Raw genomic sequence first — 19,584 nt, 5'->3', positions numbered from 1 at the left:
CAACTACATTACTCAAAGTTTGCAAAAACACATAGATTAGGTAGCTTTTAGTGTACTCCTTTTTCCACTGAAACTAGAGATGAGTTGAGATTAGTTGAGTACGTGATTTGTCATGTGTCTCAGCCCATTGCTTGGGGAGTGAACAGGATGGAGCTGTGTTGACTAAATAAAAGTGTCCTTTTGACACAAAGATCATGATGAAATTGCAGTTTGATTTAATTTTTTTAAACTGAAAAGCAACCAAGGAGAGCAAATTTGGCCGTTTTTGACATTTCAAATAGTTTAGAACAGACAGGAAAAGCTTTAATTTACACTGAAAGGTGACTTCTGAGTCGTGTGAAAAAAAATTGGCCATTTCAGTGTGTTTCAGGCAATATACAGTGCATTCGGAAAGTATTCAGACCGCTTGACTTTTTCCACATTTTGTTACATTACAGCCTTATTCTAAAATGGATGAATCTACATCAATCTACACACAATACCACATAATGACAAACGAAAACAGGTTTTCAGAATTTTTTGCAAATGTATAAAAAACTAAACAGAAATACCATAAGTATTCAGACCCTTTGCTATGAGCTCGAAAATGAGATCAGGTTCATCCTGTTTACATTGATCATTCTTGAGATGTTTCTACAACTTGATTGGAGTCCATCTGTGGTAAATTCAATCGATTAAACATGATTTGGAAAGGCACACACCTGTCTATATAAGTTCCCACAGTTTACAGTGCATGTCAGAGCAAAAACCAAGCCTTGAGGTCAAAGGAATTGTCTGTGGAGATCCAAGACAGGATTGTGTCAAGGCACATATCTGGGGAAGGGCACCAAAAAATGCCTGCAGCATTGAAGGTCCCCAAGAACACACTGGCCTCCATCATTCTTAAATGGAAGAAGTTTGGAACCTCCAAGACTCTTCCTAGAGCTGGCCGCCCGGCCAAACTGAGCAATCGGTGGAGAAGGGCCTTGATCAGGGAGGTGACCAAGAATCCGATGGTCACTCTGACAGAGCTCCAGAGTTCCTCTGTGGAGATGGGAGCACCTTCCAGAAGGACAACCATCTCTGCAGCACTCCACCAATCAGGCCTTTATGGTAGAGTGGCCAGACGGAAGCCACTCCTCAGTAAAAGGCACATGACAGCCCACTTGGAGTTTGCCAAAAGGCACCTAAAGGACTCAGACCATGAGAAACAAGATTCGGTGGTCTGATGAAACTAAGATTGAAGTCTTTGGCCTGAATGCCAAGCGTCACGTCTGGAGGAAACCTGGCACTATCCTTAAGATGAAGCATGGTGGTGGCAGCATCATGCTATGGGGATGTTTTTCAGCGGCATGGACTGGGAGACTAGTCAGGATCGAGGGAAAGATGAATGGACCAAAGTACAGAGAGATCCTTGATGAAAACCTACTCCAGAACGCTCAGGACCTCAGATTGGGACGAAAGTTCACCTTCCAACAGGACAACGACCCTAAGCAAACAGCCAAGACAACGCAGGAGTGGCTTCGGAACAAGTCTCTGAATGTCCTTGAGGTGCCCATTCAGAGCCCGGACTTGAACCCAATCGAACAGCTCTGGAGAGACCTGAAAATAGCTGTGCAGCAACGCTCCCCATCCAACCTGACAGATCTTGAGAGAATCTGCAGAGAAGAATGGGAGAATCGCCCCAAATGCAGGTGTGCCAAGCTTGTAGTGTCATACCCAAGACGACTTGAGGCTGTAATTGCTGCCAAAGATGCTTCAAAAAAGTACTGAGTAAAGGGTCTGAATAGTTATGTAAAAGTGATATTTCTGTTTTTTTTCCTTTTTTATACACATTCAGAAATTTCTTAAAACCTGTTTTTGCTTTATCATTATGTGGTATTGTGTGTAGATTGATGAGGGGGAAAAAACTATGGAATCCATTTTAGAATAAGGCTGTAATGTAACAAAATGTGGAAAAAGTCAAGGGGTCGGGAATACTTTCCGAATGCACTGTAGATCACTCATGTTGTGTTACAGTAATAGTCCCATACTGCAGTGTGAATATGATATTTCTCATCATGGGTCGCTGAAGGAATGGACATGAACTGTAGGGAAGTTAGTTGACAGAGGTCTCTCGCTATCTTCCTGATGGGCATATGTATCGTCTGCTTATAATAGACAAAGCCTGGCTTATATAAGAGCTAAAACACACTGTCCTCTATCTTGTCGGACCGTTACCCATGTGTGTAACGCAGACACAGTGCAGAGGATGTCTGCTAAATGAGTAGGTCTATATTAATGCAGCTGCCTGTGAGAATGATTATGCACTCACATCATTTAATGCAAATTAAATTAATTCAGTGCGCAGGAGACAGTTCAATTATTGTATTCTGAATTGGAATAAGGTTTGGAGATGATATGCTTGTTCAATTCTTCACTAAAATCCAATTGAGCTATTCAAACTTACATGAAAATCCCCAAACGATGGTGCCAAGCATTATCATTACAATCCGCCAGCCGCAGAACTTTGGATATAACATTATAAATATAATTTAGACCAACACCTTTTGAAAATTAAAGTTCAGTGAAGACAAAGTGGATTTCTTTCTCTTGATTATATTACTGAAAGGTAAGGACTCCCAGAGAGAACCGCACTTTTGTACCTTTTAAAAGTAAAATGTTTATAAATGTAGATCTGTAAATTCACATTTTCAACATAGGAGTAGTCCACCTACTTATAAACATGATCATTGTCACGCTACATAGAAAATATTTTTTCTGAACATTGAGAAATCAATTCCATGGTTCGGCTTTTGAAACATCTTGCCAGGCCAAAAGGCTTTAATTAAACATGAAACAATATTAGCTGTAAAATTCCACCTAGCATAATGATGGTCAAATTAGAAATCCATTGACCTAACGGAAGCCAAACAAAGTTACAGAGCAAAGCATATAGAAAAAAAACTGTTGTAATGCTCTCAAAAGACAGGCTTAATTTAAAGATCAAATGGTCAAGAAAATAACATAACAGGTAACAACAATTACAATATTTCTCCCCTCTACACATATACAACTATCATATGGCTGTTACATTATCCATTGCCTGTAAGTCAGAGATATCCTATTCAATGATGCTGAGGGTTACAAAAGTGTCAACTGAGATCTTGTGACAAAAATAAAATACCTTCAATATTTTATACCATCTTCAACTCTTAACTGAAATGAGTGTGACCATACATATATATGGCTGTTGGGCTGATGAAGTTTCCTGCAGCATGGAGACTGGTCCACTACACAAGTCAACTCACACCATGGGGAAGGAACCCTTCGCCAAGTGTTCATCTGTTGCATTGGGGAGAGAATAGACATAAGAGCAGGGGGTACATGGCTACACTCCTTTTCTATGGAGTCGGGTCATAGCCAGTCCAGCCACTCCTCCAGGATGACAGTATCACATCTGGCATGATGCGCGCGGTCTTTGGGTTCATCACTGCAATAGAGTATTTTGATTTGAAAACAAATCTTCATTTTAGAAAATGTGATGGAGAAGTTAACATATTGCTGCTCGTGAGGAGACCCACCTTCATATCAGGTGGTTTGGACAGCATCAGTGGCCTCTCAGCCTGGCCCAGCGTAGTCATTCTGCTGGGCTGTCCTCGCAGCATCACAGTTATAATGGTGGGGGCTCTGAGCCCTGCTGCCAACAAAGTGATGGTATGGGTTACACATCTACTCAGATATGTATACTAGAACTGGGTGTCAAGCCTAGTTCAGACAGCATTTTCCCTCAGACACAGCAAAGCAGACATTCCAACTGAAATTCCTGAATAGCGGGTGTCCAGCAGTGTGTGCTAATCCAATGAGGAAAAAAAAATAACATCTCTAAATCAAATTAAATAGTTCTTAAAATACAACTCCGTGCCCAAGGGCTTCTTTTGCATTTTGCCTGTATTGTCATGTCTGGCTTGCTTTTCTCAAATGGTAAGAATAGTCCATGTCAGGAGATGTAGACTAGAGAGAGACGAGTACCGTTTTACTCTTAGCGTAAATTATTATTAATCCAGGTTTGAACTTTGTACAGAATTACAAAAAAAGACGCTATCAAAGACAACAGCAATCCTGGGAAAGGAGTGGACAACTTGGATATCGCAACAGCAACACCCATTTCTCGATCAAAAAAAGAGGAATGAAAACATGGGTTATTTTCCAGTCTTTATTGCAATGATAGAAACAGGTGGTATGCCGGATGTGAATATTATTGCTACTTCTCCTCATACTCTTTCCTCTCTACAAAGTCCAGTGAGTCCGTGGGTCCTTGCGTGCATCTGGAATCATGGCGGCTGCTTGCTTGTTGCAGGTGATTTAATTAATGGATTTACAAAATGTAACATGAAGAACAAGCAATCAAAATGAAACAAACATAAAAAGGCATCTACCGAGTGGACAGATCTGGTGAACAAATGCAGTCTGAACAGGGCCATTGACATCGTCAGTTGTCATGTGACATTTAGGCGATATTCAAAACGCCAAAATGCAAGAATGTCCATTTGTTTTTGGCCCTCTTGATTCACAATTATCGTGACAACAATTTTGTATCAATGAGTTCCATGTATCAAGGAACCTACGGGCAAACATGAACATATTCAAAGATTCTCATGTAAGCATTTTGAACATTTACATTTGACATGTGTAGACTAATACATAAACAATATGTATTAAAACATGACTTCATCAAACTGCTAATTCCAATGTCACATCCACCTGGATCATGTATTCATTGATGTTTTCCTTATGGCTCTTCCAAACATGAACATTAGTACAAAAACACATCATCCCTTACGATACAAATCTGTACACTTTGATGTTTCATGGCTGCAAGTCTGGCTTTCCTGATACTGACCACACCTAGGATCCTCATGGATGACTATCTGCATACACATTATTGATCATGCTGTCCACCATCTCAGTCAGCTATCTGTAGTGTGGCCAAGGTGACCTGGCGATAGGGCCCGTCCTGCTATTCTAGCTTTTCCGAAAATCAAGGGGTTAAGGAGAACCCGGGCATTCAGCGTGGCCGCCGTGGTTTGGCAGTTCGGGACGTACCGGCACTCTGGGTGGAGATGTGTGCCAGACTGGGGAGGCTGCTCGCCAGCTTGGCCAGCCCACCATTGGTGAGTAGCTGGTGGATGGCAGTGGTCTTGGACAGCCCTCCAGTGGAGACCACAGGCACTGCCCGGAGCAGAGTGCTGCTGCCAGTACCTATGGAGCTAAGGACCTGACCCTGGGGCTTCCCACCAGAGGCCTGGGGGGAGAGGAGAGGTGGAGTCAGTCAGACAATGAGTCAGCACACAGACACAAACTCACAATACTGAGTAGACTTTTTGCAGGTTCATGAGAACAGTCCAGGGTGTACCTGAATGCTGCCCATGCTAGCTGTGGTGGTGGGCAGGCTAGGGGATTTGGTCACGATCTCCTGAAGACTGAAACTTAGGCCTTGGAGGAGGCTGCTGGCGGAAGGTGCTGCACACAAACACAGCGAGAATGAATCAGCACTGCTCACATTTACACACAGTCAATACCGAAGGCTCAACAACACAACTACTGACGACAGTTGAGATCCACCCCTATTCGTCCAATCGACAAAACAACCTCTGGTAGAAAAGTCCAACGGTTAAGCTGCCATAGATAATGCAGAAGTAACGCTACAAGTAATCAATAACATTGTTTGCTCAGATCGGTTGTTCTCATGAAGTGCTCAAAATCAGGACATAAAACAGAACTCTCGTCTTTTTAAATGTGTGATGGATTTGCTGTTCCTCTGCATTACAACTAACAAATCAGTGAAAATATTCAGTGTCTAGAGTCTAGAGATCTAGTCATCTTTGAGATCCGCTGCTGTGCCGAGTTAGGACAGTCGTGCAGGCAGGTAGGAGATACCTTGGGCAGAAGCAGGAGCTTGCGCCTGGACTGGTGAGGAGGACCCTGACACCATGCAACTCTGCAGGTTGTGGAAAGTGCTGGACCCCGAGCTCAGGGCACTAGACACCTCTGTCAGACTACCAGACCTGCAGCAACACACATAACCAGAGCTGTGGTAGCTACCCACCCCATAGTTTTTTCCCTATTCAACAACTTCCAACCAGAGTCCAAAACTCAATCCGTTTGCTGCACACAGAGCTGCCCAACAGGAGATTGTCTGGGGAGTTGGAGATCATTGTGTGTGCGTGCGTGTGTCAGGCCTACCGCTGGGATGTGAGGAGTCCAGAGAGTTCCTTGGCTCCAGACACAGTCTGTCCAACAGTCACAGCCAGGGGCTTTCCAGAAGGACCCCCTGCATTAGAACAGACAATTTTGAAAATAAGCCACATCTGATCAGACAACACCACACTATAACATTGAAAATGGTTTCTATTGACTTTAGAAATGGTGGAAATAAGAAAATATATGATAAACATTCAGATAAGCCCCACACATATTTCAATTCATTTGGCAACAACTTCCAATTTCTCTTTACTGGATCATTCACTTAAAGGTTCAGAAAACTGCTCATAGTTAAATCTGAGCCAGTTACCTTCCTGTGCTGTAGAGCTGACAGCGCCCCCTGCTGTCTCTCCATGCAGAATGGTCACCTTAATCTTGGCTCTCTTGGAGGCTTTGCTGGGAGTGGGACTGGGAGTCTGCCTTCTCTTCAGATGGGCCCGCAGCTCGTCTCTCTCCAGGCCCTCGGTCTGCTCACTGGATACAGGAACTGAAACACAGACACATCACTGACTGGGATAAACAGACCAGGCCATTCCAACCCTGATCACAAATTCACTTGTTAAAGTATAATGGAATATACTGAACAAAAATATAAAACACAACATGTAAAGTGTTTAATGAGCTGAAATAAAATATCCCAGAAATGTTCCAGGCGCACAAAAAAAACTTATCTGAAATGTGACAAATTTACATCCCGGTTAGCATTTCTCCTTTGCCGAGATAACCCATCCACCTGACAGATGTGGCATATCAAGAAGCTGATTAAACAGCATGACCATTACAGAGGCACTTTGTGCTGGAGACAATAAAAGGCCACTCTAAAATGTGCAGTTGTCACACAACACAATGCCACAGATGTTTTGAGTACGCACGATTGGAATGCTGACTACAGGAATGTCCACCAGAACTGTTGGCAGAGAATTTAATAAGCCACCTCCATTTTAGATAATTTGGTAGTATGTCCAATTGGCCTCACAACCACAGACCATGTGTAACCACGTCAGCCCAGACCTGTACACAATTCCTGGAAGCTGATAATGTCGAAGTTCTTCCATGGCCTGTATTCTCAGACATGTCACCCATTGAGCATGTTTGGGATGCTCTGGATCGATGTGTATGACAGCGTATTCCTGTTCCCGCCAATATCCAGCAACTTCGCACAGGCATTAAAGAGGAGTGGGACAACATTCCACAGGCCACAATCAACAGCCTGATCAACTCTATGCGAAAGAGATGTGTCAAGCTGCATTAGGCAAATGGTAACACCAAATACTGACTGGTTCTGAGATCTACGCCCCTACCCTTTTTTAATTTTTTTTTTAATTTAAGGCATCTGTGACCAACAGCATATCTGTATTCCCAGTCATGTGAAATCCATTGATTAGGACCTAATTAATTTATTTCAATTGACCGATTTCCTTATATGGACTGTAACTCAGTAAAATCTTTGAAATTGTTGCATTTATATTTTGTTCAGTGTATGCTCACTTTTTGTTAAATTGGGGGGGGGTCAAATTGTTATATGACCCTGTTAACAACGTACATCAATAATCTGGCAGTAAGAGGGAGATGGCAGACAGAAAGGAAGAGAAAAGAAAGGAGAAAGACATACTTACCAAAGACACAGGAGGGAGTGCCAGGAGGAAGATTTTTCCTCACAAGCATGTTTTGTTTCATAAAAGCAGCAAACTGGGCTGAAATTAATTGAAAAGAAAGGTGGAAAGATAGTCGAAAGGGAGTAGAGAAGGGATGAAAAGATAGTCATGTTCCATTGTGCCCTTCTGATGTTGTGACTGCCCTAACAAGATTTGTTTCCAAGTAAACCATTTTCACCATTCAATATTGCATTCACATCTTCCCAAGCACACCGAGCTATTGAAAAACCCATTGGCAAGAGAGTTAAATGACCCATTAAAACAAGCGCACACAAACAAATGTGTCAAATGTGAGAGCTGTGGTGTGTGTGTCTGCGTCTGTTTTCGTACATGCTAGTTGGCACACAAACCTTGTGCCTGCTTGTGTGTGAGCACAGTCCCAGACCGCTGCATATGGGTCTTGAGGAGTTGTGTGGCAGTGATCAGACTGGACTTCTGTGCTGGGGACAGTCCCGACGTCTTTGGCTTGGGGCTGGAGGTGGGACTACTGCACACACTGGACAGGTCCTGAGAACACAACCATAAAAACATAGCCAATCAAATGATCAGCATGTATGTATATATTATTCCTAGCATTTCCTTGCAAGTCTTCAGGAGCGTGCCTGAGCTGATGCAGGACATACCTCGGAGCCTGAGGGGGATATGGGTACTCTGAGGGCAGGGGAGGAGGGGCGGCCCCTTTCCAGGTCAAAGGGTAGCTCCCGTCTAGGCTTCTTCTTCTTCTCCGTGTCAAGGTCCCTCAGCTCTCCTGAGCCGTGGCCGTGGCTCTCCGCCCGCGTCAGCACCCCCGACAGGAAGTCTGCTATCTCATCCTACACAGGAGAGACAGACATATATCTGCATGAAAAGCATTTCATTGACACTCCATGTGAGGAGTTTGATGGCTAGGGTTAAATCCTTAAAATCCTTTGACGTTTTCATAGAATCTTCACCTAAATTAGTTTGAATAAAAACACTATGGCTTCTTTACAGGACAAGAGCGACATGGACCAACCTGAATGCAGCGATCCACCATGGTCTGTGTCAGTCCCTCTGATTTCATCTTTGTGGAGTTGATTCTGATGAAGAAAACCATTTAATTAGGAATGAGAAACAAACTCTGATGCACTCAAATTCTTCAATTTAATAGCCCTGCAGAAAATTACAGCGAGCAGTGAAAACTTCAGGCCTTTTGTCTTCACAAGAAAACATTCAGTGACTGAATGCTTTCAACTGCTGCTACCTTGCCATCTTAAAAATACATATAGTGAGCAAAATGTTTGGAACATGGAATTGCAAAACAAAGAATCGTGATTCATATACAATTGAATTACATATCGTATGGGTACCGAAGTATCGTGATAATTTCGTATGGCAATTCCCAGTCCTAGAGTAAACCCACCTGAGGTTGTCGTCGGCTCCCCCCACCACCACCATGCTGTTGTCGGCACGGAGTTTCTCTCGGAACTCCTCCATGGCCTCTGTGCCACACTGCAGAGCATTCTGACCAACCACAAACAGCACTGGTGTCTTCATGTCCAGCAAGGGGTCATCCACATCCTGCCAGTCAACAATACAAAAACAGTCAATACACAGCTAAGATCCAGAGACATGTGACAAAATTATGTTGATCTGTGTAAGTCGAAGCATCATATCTAAATGTCTCCACAATGCAAGAAACATTTGAGCACATTTCCTTACCCCTCTTGGTCCATTGATGGTTAGCAGTGGAAAGCCAAGACATACCACAGCAGTCAGGTATTCCATGAGAGAGACCTGGGAGGACAACCACGTCAATATGTGCAGTGCACCAACGTCACATCCACCAATTACAACACAGTTCAGAGCTCAGATTCCACAAGGATTGTTTTCCACCAGAAGTTCAGAAAGTATTCACACCTTGACTTTCCACATTTTGTTGTGTTAAAGCCTGATTTGTGTCACTGGCAAACACACAATAACCAATAAATGTCAAAGTGGAATTATGTTTTTTGAATTATTTTACAAATTAAAAATTAAAAGCTGGAATGTCTTGAGTGAATAAGTATTCAACCCCGCTGTTAAGGTAAGCCTAAATAATTTCAGGGGTAAACATTTGCTTAACAAGTCACACGTTGAATGGACTCATTCTGTGTGCAATAATAGTGTTTAACATGCTTTTTTAATGACTACCTCATCTCTGTATCCCACACATTCAATTATCTGTAAGGTCCCTCTGTCGAAGAGTGAATTTCAAACATGGATTCAACCACAAAGACCAGGGAGTTTTTCCAATAACTTGCAAAGGGCACCTACTGGTAGACAGGTAAAAAAGAAAAAGAAAAAAAAAGCAGACTGAATATCCTTTTGAGCATGGTGTTAATGACACTTTGGATGGTGAATCAATACACCAAGTCACTACAAAGATACAGGCGTCCTTCCTAACTCAGTTGCCGGAGAGGAAGGAACCCCTCAGGGATTTCACCATGAGGCCATTGGTGACTTAAACAGTTAGTTTAATGGCTGTGAAAGGAGAAAACTGAGGATGGATCAACAACATTGTAGTTACTCTACAATACTAACCTAACTGACAAGAGTGAAAAGGAAGCCTGTACAGAACAAATATTTCAAAACATGCATCCTGTTTGCAACAACACACTAAAGTAATGCTGCAAAAAATGCTGCAGCTGCAAAATAATAATAATTCCCTTTTTGTTATGAATAATAAGGGGTTATGTTAAAGTAAATCCAATAGAACACAATAGAGTACTACTCTCGATATTTTAAAGCACAGTGGTGGCTGCATCATGGGTATGCTTGTAATCATTAAGAACTTGGGAGTTTTTCATCATAAAAAAAAGAAACTGAATGGAGCTAAGCAGAGGCCAAATCCTAGAGGAAAACCTGGTTCAGTCAGCTTTCCACCAGACACTGGGAAATGAAGCAGGAAAATAACCTAAAACACAAGGCCAAATCTACACTGGTGTTTCTTACCAGGAAGACGGTGAATGTTCCTGAACTGCCGAGTTACAGTTTTGACTTAAGGCTTGAAAATCTATGGGAAGACCTGGAAATTGTTGTCTAGCAATGATCAACAACCAATTTGACAGAGACTGAAGAATTTAGAAAATAATACATAGGTAAATGATGCATAATCCAGGTGTGGAAAGCTCTTAGAGACGTACCCAGAAAGACTCACAGCTGTAATCACTGCCAAAGGTGATTATAATTGTATTGACTCAGGGGGTTGAATATTTATCTAATCAAGATACAGTATTAGTGTTTAATTTTTCATATTTTCTTTTAACAAAAAAAAACATCAACAATTAAATCCCTCTTAAAACACACTTTGTAACAAAAATATGAAAAACATCAAGAGGTGTGAATCGTTTATGAAGGCACTGTATAACTTTCTGAGCATCACAGAGAACACTCTCAGAAAATGTTGATGCCATGTAGTAGAAAGAGACAGCAGTCATAGCAGCCTTACATGACAGGCGATGAGCGCTCCCACATTCCAGCCAACCAGGATAATGGGTTTGTGAGGGAAGTGACTGTGGACCTGGTTCATAAATACATTAAAGGGCAAATAAAGAGACAAATAGACAGTCTAGCACATAACTTTCAAAGAACCATCTGAAATTGCAGCAACAATCTAGTCCAGTGGTATTCAAAGATGGGGGTACTGCACTGGGGTTGCGGAAAAAAATAAGAATGCCGATTATTGTATGGGACAATATAGAAATGTTTTCCAGAAAGATGATTTGAGATATAATTGTAATGAGTAAATATATTTATTGGTTTCTTTTCATTTTCTTAAGAGATGAAAGATCAATGAATTTAAGTGTATTTGTTGAAATGTACCAATTGTACAGTTGGAGATCCTGCTGAAAAAGTTTGAATACCGCTGACCTAGTCCATTAGGAACAGATATTTGGCTACACAACTTCAGGTTCATACAACAGCCTTACCTCCATGACTTTGGCCCTGACGGTGCCCAACATGTGCTCCAGACACTGAGTGATGCCCACATTGGCTCCACTGTTTACGTGGGTATTTACCGGGATTACCTGAGACAAACATGTTGGTTTATACCTGTTGGGTGTGTATAAAACGCAGTGATGCACAATCACACTTGAGAATGAATAGATACAAACCTTTCCCAAGCAGGAGAGCTGTGACTGCCAAAATCTCATTCGGCGCGAGGTAGAAAGAGCAGGATTGGTGGGTCCTGATGGTGCAATTAAGATGAGTGGGGAGCCAGGAAGCTTGCTCTGCAATACAAAATAGAAATAGGTATCCAGTCATTATCACATCAATAGGAAATGCAATCAGAGGATCCCAAGTCAATCCAGAAACATTAAAGTAGAATTGAGTTTAACGACCAAATCTCTTTTTTTTAAGTAAATGGAAATGTTATAGAAGGGTCATAGACACCTTTGTGATTTCACTTGTTATTGAGAAACATACCCCAAATAGCAAATCAGTTCCTTATCCTTGTTTTGTAGTATGGGGCCCTGAAAAAAAACATGAACAAATGCTCCAAAAACACCCAAATACGCATCTTAGAAACACTCACTATAGTGATGCAGGTCTTTAGATGTACCGTATACTATACGGACACACCCGGCCTGCACAGCAGCGTTGGAGAAACAGCTTGAGTCACACAAAATGGAATATAAAGTTGCGGATAAGGTTCTGAATGACAAAGACCTGCATCACTATACTGATATATTTGCTGTTTCTGAAAGGATGTATTTTTTGTGTGTGCCTTTTTTCATGTATTTTTTCAGGGGCCCCATACTGCACAACAAGGATGAGGGAGTGATTTGATGTTTGAGGTAAGTTTCTGGAACATACATTTTTTAATGGTCAAAGTTAGGCATATACAGTGGCGTGCGAAAGTATTCACCCCCCTTGGAATGTTTCAACATTTTTTGCCTTACAACCTGGAATTAAAATAGATTTTTGGGGGGAGGTTTGTATCATTTGATTTACACAACATGCCTACCACTTTGAAGATGCAAAATATTTTTTGTTGTGAAACAAACATGAAATAACACAACAAAAAAAACAGAACTTGTGTGATGGAACTACAGTGGCTTCCAAAAGTATTCACCCCTTGGCATTTTTCCTATTTTGTTGCCTTACAACCTGGAATTAAAAAAGATTTTGAGGGGTTGTATCCTTTGATTTACACAACATGCCTACCACTTTGAAGATGCAAATGTTTTTATTGTGAAACAAACAAGAAATAAGACAAAAAAATTAAACTAGAGAGTGCATAACTATTCACCCGCCCAAAGTCAATACTTTGTAGAGACACCTTTTGCAGCAATTACAGCTGCAAGTCTCTTGGGGTATGTCTCTATAAGCTTGGCACATCTAGCCACTGGGATTTCTGCCCATTCTTCAAGGCAAAACTGCTCCAGCTCCATCGAGTTGGATGGGTTCCGCTGTTGTACAGCAATCTTTAAGTCATACCACAGATTCTCAAATGGATTGAGGTCTGGGCTTTGACTAGGCAATTCCAAGACATTTAACTGTTTATGGTCATTGTCCTGCTGGAAGGTGAACTGCTGGCCCAGTCTCAAATCTCTGGAAGACAGACAGGTTTCCCTCAATTTAGAGCCATCCATCATTCCTTCAATTCTGACCAGTTCCCCAGACCCTGCCGATTAAAAACATCCCCACAGCATGATGCTGCCACCACCATGCTTCACTGTGGGGATGAGAGGTGTTGGGTTTGCGCCAGACATAGCATTTTCCTTGATGGTCAAAAAGCTCAAATTTTAGTCTCATCTGACATGCCTTTTGGCGAACACCAAACGTGTTTGCTTATTTTTTTTCTTTAAGCAATGTTTTTTTCTGGCCACTCTTCCGTAAAGCCCAGCTCTGTGGAGTGTATGGCTTAATGTTGTTCTATGGACAGATACTCCAATCTCCACTGTGGAGCTTTGCAGTCCTTCAGGGTTATCTTTTGTCTCTTTGTTGCCTCTCTGATTAATGGCCTCCTTGCCTGGTGCGTGAGTTTTGGTGGGCTGCACTCTCTTGGCAGGTTTGTTGTGGTGCCATATTCTTTCAATTTTTTAATAATGGATTTAACGGTGCTCAGTGGGATGTTCAAAGTTTTGGATATTTTTTTATAAACCAACCATGATCTGTACTTCTCCACAACTTTGTCCCTGACCTGTTTGGCGAGCTCCTTGGTCTTCACGGTGCCGCCACTTGCTTAGTGGTGTTTCAGAACAGGTGTATATATACACTGAGATCATGTGACACTTAGATTGCACACAGGTGGACTTTATTTAACTAATGATGTGACTTCTGAAGGTAATTGGTTGCACCAGATCATATTTAAAGGGGGTGAATACATATGCACCCACCACTTTTAAGTTTTTTTTTTTTTTTTTTTCATTTCACTTCACTTCACCAATTTGGACTATTTTGTGTATGTCCATTACATGAAATCCAAATAAAAATCAATTTAAATTAGAGTTTGTAATGCAAAAAAATTTGAAAAATGCCAAGGGGAATGAATACTTTTGCAATGCACTGTAAAACAGTATAAAGATGAAACTACTAAGCACTTCCTGCCACAACTATCAATTTCATCCCTACTACCATTAGGAATGTGAGCTTGTTTCCATTGTCTTTTTCATTCTGACTGCAGTGAATTCTGATTGCTCCCAGAACCACAGACAGGGATTAGCAGTAGAGACCTACCGGTTTGTTGTGAGACAGAACGCCCACGGCTGGGTCCCAGGGCCTCTTCAGTAGCAGAGAGAGGGCCTCTGCACCGGCCGCTCCAGTCTTCACTGATGAAGTCAGCAGCATCCTGTCAATCAGCGAGGGCAACTGCACAGACAGATGTTGAGTCATCCTGGCCATACTCTGGACCTGATTATTACCAAGGGGCTTTCTATTGACATATCCACTATTGTTGTTGCTGCTTTATCTGATCACCACTATGTATTTCTTACTACCTTTTTGCCCATAGCACATGGTAATACTGAACACATTATTAAGAAACACCATCTTACCTCTGAAGTTGCTACAGATTTTAACTGAGTGAACAATACTCCATCACCGATTCTGCCTCCCTCGTAATGATTTAGTTGATAATTTTAATAGCAAATAAAAGGACAACCATTGATGCCATAGCTCCAGTAAAGTTGAAAAAGCCAACATTCTAATGGAGAACCCCTTGGATGAGTGAGGAAACTAATACATTTAAGAAATTACAGAAAGGCAAAACAGAAGTGGATGAAGTCAAAGTTGCAGGTCCATTATGACATTCTGAGAAAGCAACTTGCCAGACAGGCAAATATTTCTAACTTGATCACCAATAATCAGAATAATTCGAAAGTGCTCTTCTTGACCATTAATGGCCTGATAAATCCTACCCCCGCAAACCTATATGAACTTCCCTCCACATCTAACTGTGATGAGTTTGCGGCATATTTCAGAGATAAGATAAACATTAGGCTGGGTATCAATCAAGCAAGACCTGATGAGAGTTTTGATGATATGTGCCCTAGCCTACCACGCAAAGGCACTATGGATTTACTTTCCCTGGATGACACAGCCATGCTCAGGAAAGTGATATCACAACTTAATACTTCTAGATCCTATCCCCACCACCTTCAAAACAGATTTTAATTGCATATCTAAAGAAGTGTAAGCTATTGAAAATCACTCCCTGTTCACAGGCACTTTCCCGACTGCAGTAAAAACTGCTATGGTGAAACAAACCCCTTCTGAAGAAAAGTAATCTAGATTCTTCAGCGCTTAGCAATTGTCAGCCAATCTCCAACCTTCCATTCTTTAGCAAAATTCTGGAGAAATTGGTTTACAAACAGCTAAATTAGTTTTTCAAGTGCAAACTGTATTTTTTGCAAAATTCCAATCTGGTTTTCGGGCCTACCACAGCATAGAGACAGCCTTAGTTAAAGTGGTAAATGACCCAACGCAGATGCCCAACAGCTCTCTTGTCCTTGTACTCTTGGATTTATATGTTGCATTCGACACTGTTGACCATGATGTCCTTCTGGCCTAACCGGTCTAGTTCTAATTGGTTTAGGACCTACTTAACCGGTCGAGAGTTTTTCACCCTTGGTAAACATAACTCAGAGAAAATACATATCACGTGGCGTTCCACAAGGTTCGATTTTTGGTTCGGTACTGTTCAGTTTAAACATGTTACCTGTTGGCAGCGTTATCAGAAAGCACAGCATTGATTTTCACTGCTACGCAGACGATACACAACTTTACATCTGTCTCACCACAGGATTTTAGCTACACGGATAAATTAGACTATTAATGATTTAAATACTTGGATGGCTAACAACTTCTTCCAGCTAAATCAAGACAAGACTGAGGTACTTATTGTTGGAGCCAAAGCACAGAGAATCTGGCCGCACATTTTAATTCACAGGCAATAAAGATAAAACAGCAGGTAAAAAATGTAGGTGTTATTTTAGATTCTGAATTCAATTTAAAATTATACAGGAATGTGACCAAAAAACTTTTTACCACCTGAGGAACATTCCTCGCTCAGGCTGATACTGAGAGACTCATCCATGCTTTCATTACAAGCAGGCTTGACTAGTGTACTGATCTCCTTTCTGGTCTACCCAAGAAAGCCATTGGTCAACTGCAAAACATGCAGAATGCTGCAGCACGGGTAATGACCAAGATCAGACATTACATTACACCGGTTTTAAGGTCTCTGCACCGGGTGCCTTTGAGTTTCAGAATGAATTTTAAGTTTCTTCTATTCGTTTTTAAAATCAATCCACAATTGTGCACTCCAATACATGTCAGACAGGCTTTTAAGTCATTTAGCCAGTAGGTCCCTCAGGTCCTCTAGCACAGGCCTTTTAACTATCCCAAAGCCTAGGACCAAGAGGCATGGAGAGGCAGCCTTTAGTTATTATGACCCCAGCCTCTGGAATAGCCTGCCAGAAAACCTGAGGGGGGCCGAAACTGTGGACATTTTTAAAAGAGATCTTAAAATCGTTCAGTTTTGATTGTTATTCTTTAGTTTTTAATCCTCTTATGTTTGTTGTGTAGTAAATATTTCAGTATTCATTTTCATTGTTTATTCCTATTAAGCACATTGTGTTGAATTCTATGTCTGAAATGTGCGGTATAAAAAAAGCTTTATTTGATGATTGTCACAGGTATAGAATGTATCCCTCTATTTGATGTTGTGACATGCATTGTTATATAATGTGTAAACACATTTTGAGAGAGAAAGAGACAGACGGAAAGGAGTACCTTGCTCTTGAGTGTCTGCAGTACATCTAGGTAAGCGGCCAGCATGGCCAGACTGAGGGATTCTATCAGGGTGCTGTGTAGCCACTGGGTCAATTTGGTGTCCCAGTTGACACTGGCAAGTGCATGGCGCACCTTTCGGGCACACTTGTCCACAGCAATCCTGCGCAATACTGGCTCATTGGAGGCCTATGAGTCAGGGGAAGGGGTGGTAAGACTAGAGGGACAGGAACTTTGATAGTCATTGAAACTGAATTAGCACCACATACAAAAGCATTTAGTTGGTGCATATGAACTCACGTTTTCATTGGCCAGCCGGGCCAGTCTTTCAGCTTGCAGAGCCTTCAGCACCTTATTAAACAACTTGTTTTGAATGACCGACCATCCAGCCCTGTAATACAAGCAGTGTATATCAGTAATGAAGTCTGACGATTATCACCATTTGAAATGGAGATTGAGACAAAGACGGTGTATACAAGAGCTGAGCAAACAAGGCATCTGCAACACATAAGTCCTTACGGAACATAGATATATTTTTAAACCTCAATAGGGTTATTCAAAGGGAGGTCGGGTGGAGGCCACTCACTTGTTGATGTGTTCCTCCCAGTCGTCAGGGGGTGGGGGACCCTCTGCAACTGTGCGAGCAAATAAAACATGTCGCTCACACTCCTTCATAACACTGCGTGCTTTCTGATTGTCATAGAGTGGAATAGGTGTAGGCGTGACAGATTCCACATCTATTGACAGGTCTGATTCCCTGCAAAAGAACACAAACATACTTCAGTAAATGCTGTCATCCAGTTTAAGCTGTAACTTTATTATTGTCGTGATAAAGCTACTGCTACAAAATGACATTTGTTCTGAGACAGACAGGTTTTCAATGTTAAAATTGTTTGGGCAATGAGTCATCGGTGAGGATAATGAGGGTTGAAACTCACGGAACGGCATCAGGTTGCCGACGGGGTGTGACGAACAGCATGCGCGTGGGCCGGGCACTGCTGGCGTCCGGGTGGGCATTCCATGGCTTAGCATAGCTGTGGTCCAGGAACACCAAGTCCAGTTCACGCTCATGGACAGACAACTGGAACAGCAAGGATGTACCCATCCTTCGCGCTGAAGTCTGGAAGTCCTTGTCCACACCACGGTGCATCCTCTACTGGGGCCCCAAGGGCCCTACAGCTCTGAGACAGAGTTCTGCTTTCAATCCAAGCCTGAACAAGGAAGAACTGTGATCAATACCACTATCATATTCAAACATCATCATGTGACATCACATGTAATTTGTACCCCTCCTCTTTAGCCCACAGCTGGTTAGTACAAGCACCATTCTTATCCATTTTGTAACGTCAGCTTAGTCAAGTGACGTTGACTAACTAGTTACACGTAACGTCATTTCTTTAGCGAGCTACAGTACATAGCTTCTTGAGACGTTCCCCTAATGTTGATCGTAAAATACACGGCGGTACGCAAGCTCTGCGTTGTTGACATGACTAGTTGGCTAACTACATGTCTTAGCTAGACGGCTAACGCTAGTTAGCAACAACACGATATATTCATTAAACTAACGTTAGAGCATGGCTAACAGGAGGTGTAACTGATAACTATACAGGGATTTACAACGTGTATTAATGTAGCAAATATTAACAAGGCGAACATTACGTTAGCTAGCCAACATGGTAACGTAGCATTAAACCTAGCACGCGCTAGTAGCATCGGCTACTCACCTTTTCATGCTACTGCCATTGATAGCATTACGTATTTGCAATCGAACAATAATTTACACCAAATTATGTCATATATAAATTTCAACAAACAAATTACGTCTAGATTTTGTCACAAATTTGTGAAGGACTGACGTTAGCTACTAGCTACGCCTCGTTGATGTATTACGGCCGAATTCCTTTTGTTTTGCGTGGGCGCGAGCCACCGCCACAGTCACTTCTGCACACATATACAAAACACGGACTGGATTACTATTTCTTAAGGACGGTGCATGTTATGGTGCCCAGTGTAGTGGCGTAACGCAGTTTCGCCCGTCCTTCGCAAGGTCCTTTTTTGGGGGAAACAGCTGACTTCCTACAATTCTATAAATTTGGTAATGTGCAGTTTCATAGCCAAGCTCATACTATTCTATACATATTGTAATGAGGCTGAGAGAAAATGTTGCTGTTTTAAAGCTGCAATATGTAACTTTTTGGACAACCACACTAAATGCACATAGAAATATGAGTTATAGATCTGCCATTCTCATTGACAGTAAGCCTAAGAAGCTGTAGATGTGTTCTATTTCTATGTTTCCCGTTCTTTCGTTTCATTTTTTGCGTCTTTTACTTTAGGTTTTGTACACCAGCTTGAAACAGCTGAAAACACAATATTTTTGGTTATGGAAAATATTGTTGTGCCACAGAAGCAGTATGTCGCGCCTACTTTGATCCCTACATGATTGACACCTGTATGTTCCAATTGTCAT

At 41.8% G+C, this 19,584-nt stretch overlaps 1 protein-coding gene across 7 annotated transcripts; it reads right to left on the bottom strand.

The window, feature by feature from the left end:
- Positions 1–3,314: 3,314 nt before the first annotated feature.
- Positions 3,315–18,977, bottom strand: kansl3 (KAT8 regulatory NSL complex subunit 3). Of its 7 annotated transcripts, none has more exons than XM_071353164.1 (22): positions 18,839–18,977; positions 18,053–18,325; positions 17,701–17,871; positions 17,415–17,505; positions 17,118–17,303; positions 14,562–14,693; positions 11,993–12,109; positions 11,807–11,905; positions 11,326–11,397; positions 9,558–9,632; positions 9,259–9,416; positions 8,872–8,935; positions 8,501–8,689; positions 8,228–8,384; positions 7,839–7,916; positions 6,533–6,709; positions 6,205–6,292; positions 5,899–6,026; positions 5,375–5,481; positions 5,065–5,263; positions 3,543–3,658; positions 3,315–3,451 (listed from the first exon to the last, which is right to left on the bottom strand). In XM_071353164.1, the coding sequence occupies exons 2-22, from the start codon at positions 18,262–18,264 to the stop codon at positions 3,449–3,451; spliced, it is 2,619 nt and encodes an 872-aa protein (XP_071209265.1). In that variant the 5' UTR covers positions 18,265–18,325; positions 18,839–18,977; the 3' UTR covers positions 3,315–3,448. The 7 variants fall into 7 exon arrangements, with proteins under 7 accessions (XP_071209265.1, XP_071209266.1, XP_071209268.1 ...); XM_071353165.1 differs by having other exon boundaries at positions 3,543–3,655; XM_071353167.1 differs by lacking the exon at positions 5,899–6,026 and having other exon boundaries at positions 5,375–5,465.
- Between the last annotated feature and the right edge of the window lie 607 nt (positions 18,978–19,584).

Source organism: Salvelinus alpinus, chromosome 19, assembly GCF_045679555.1.
Source record: "Salvelinus alpinus chromosome 19, SLU_Salpinus.1, whole genome shotgun sequence".
Taxonomy (NCBI): domain Eukaryota; kingdom Metazoa; phylum Chordata; class Actinopteri; order Salmoniformes; family Salmonidae; genus Salvelinus; species Salvelinus alpinus.
Note: the sequence above shows the minus strand (reverse complement) of the source record. Positions and strands in the feature narration are given on the sequence as shown.

What these genes read in the sequence shown, in the direction of transcription:
- kansl3 (XM_071353164.1), bottom strand. Translation starts at nt 18,264, where the DNA reads ATGCACCGTGGTGTGGACAAGGACTTCCAGACTTCAGCGCGAAGGATG. An exon ending in TTCTGTCTCACAACAAACCG is followed by an intron (nt 12,110 to 14,561) that starts GTAGGTCTCTAC and finishes TTTGTATTGCAG; the next exon opens with AGCAAGCTTCCTGGCTCCCC. An exon ending in TCAGGGCCAAAGTCATGGAG is followed by an intron (nt 11,398 to 11,806) that starts GTAAGGCTGTTG and finishes TTTATGAACCAG; the next exon opens with GTCCACAGTCACTTCCCTCA.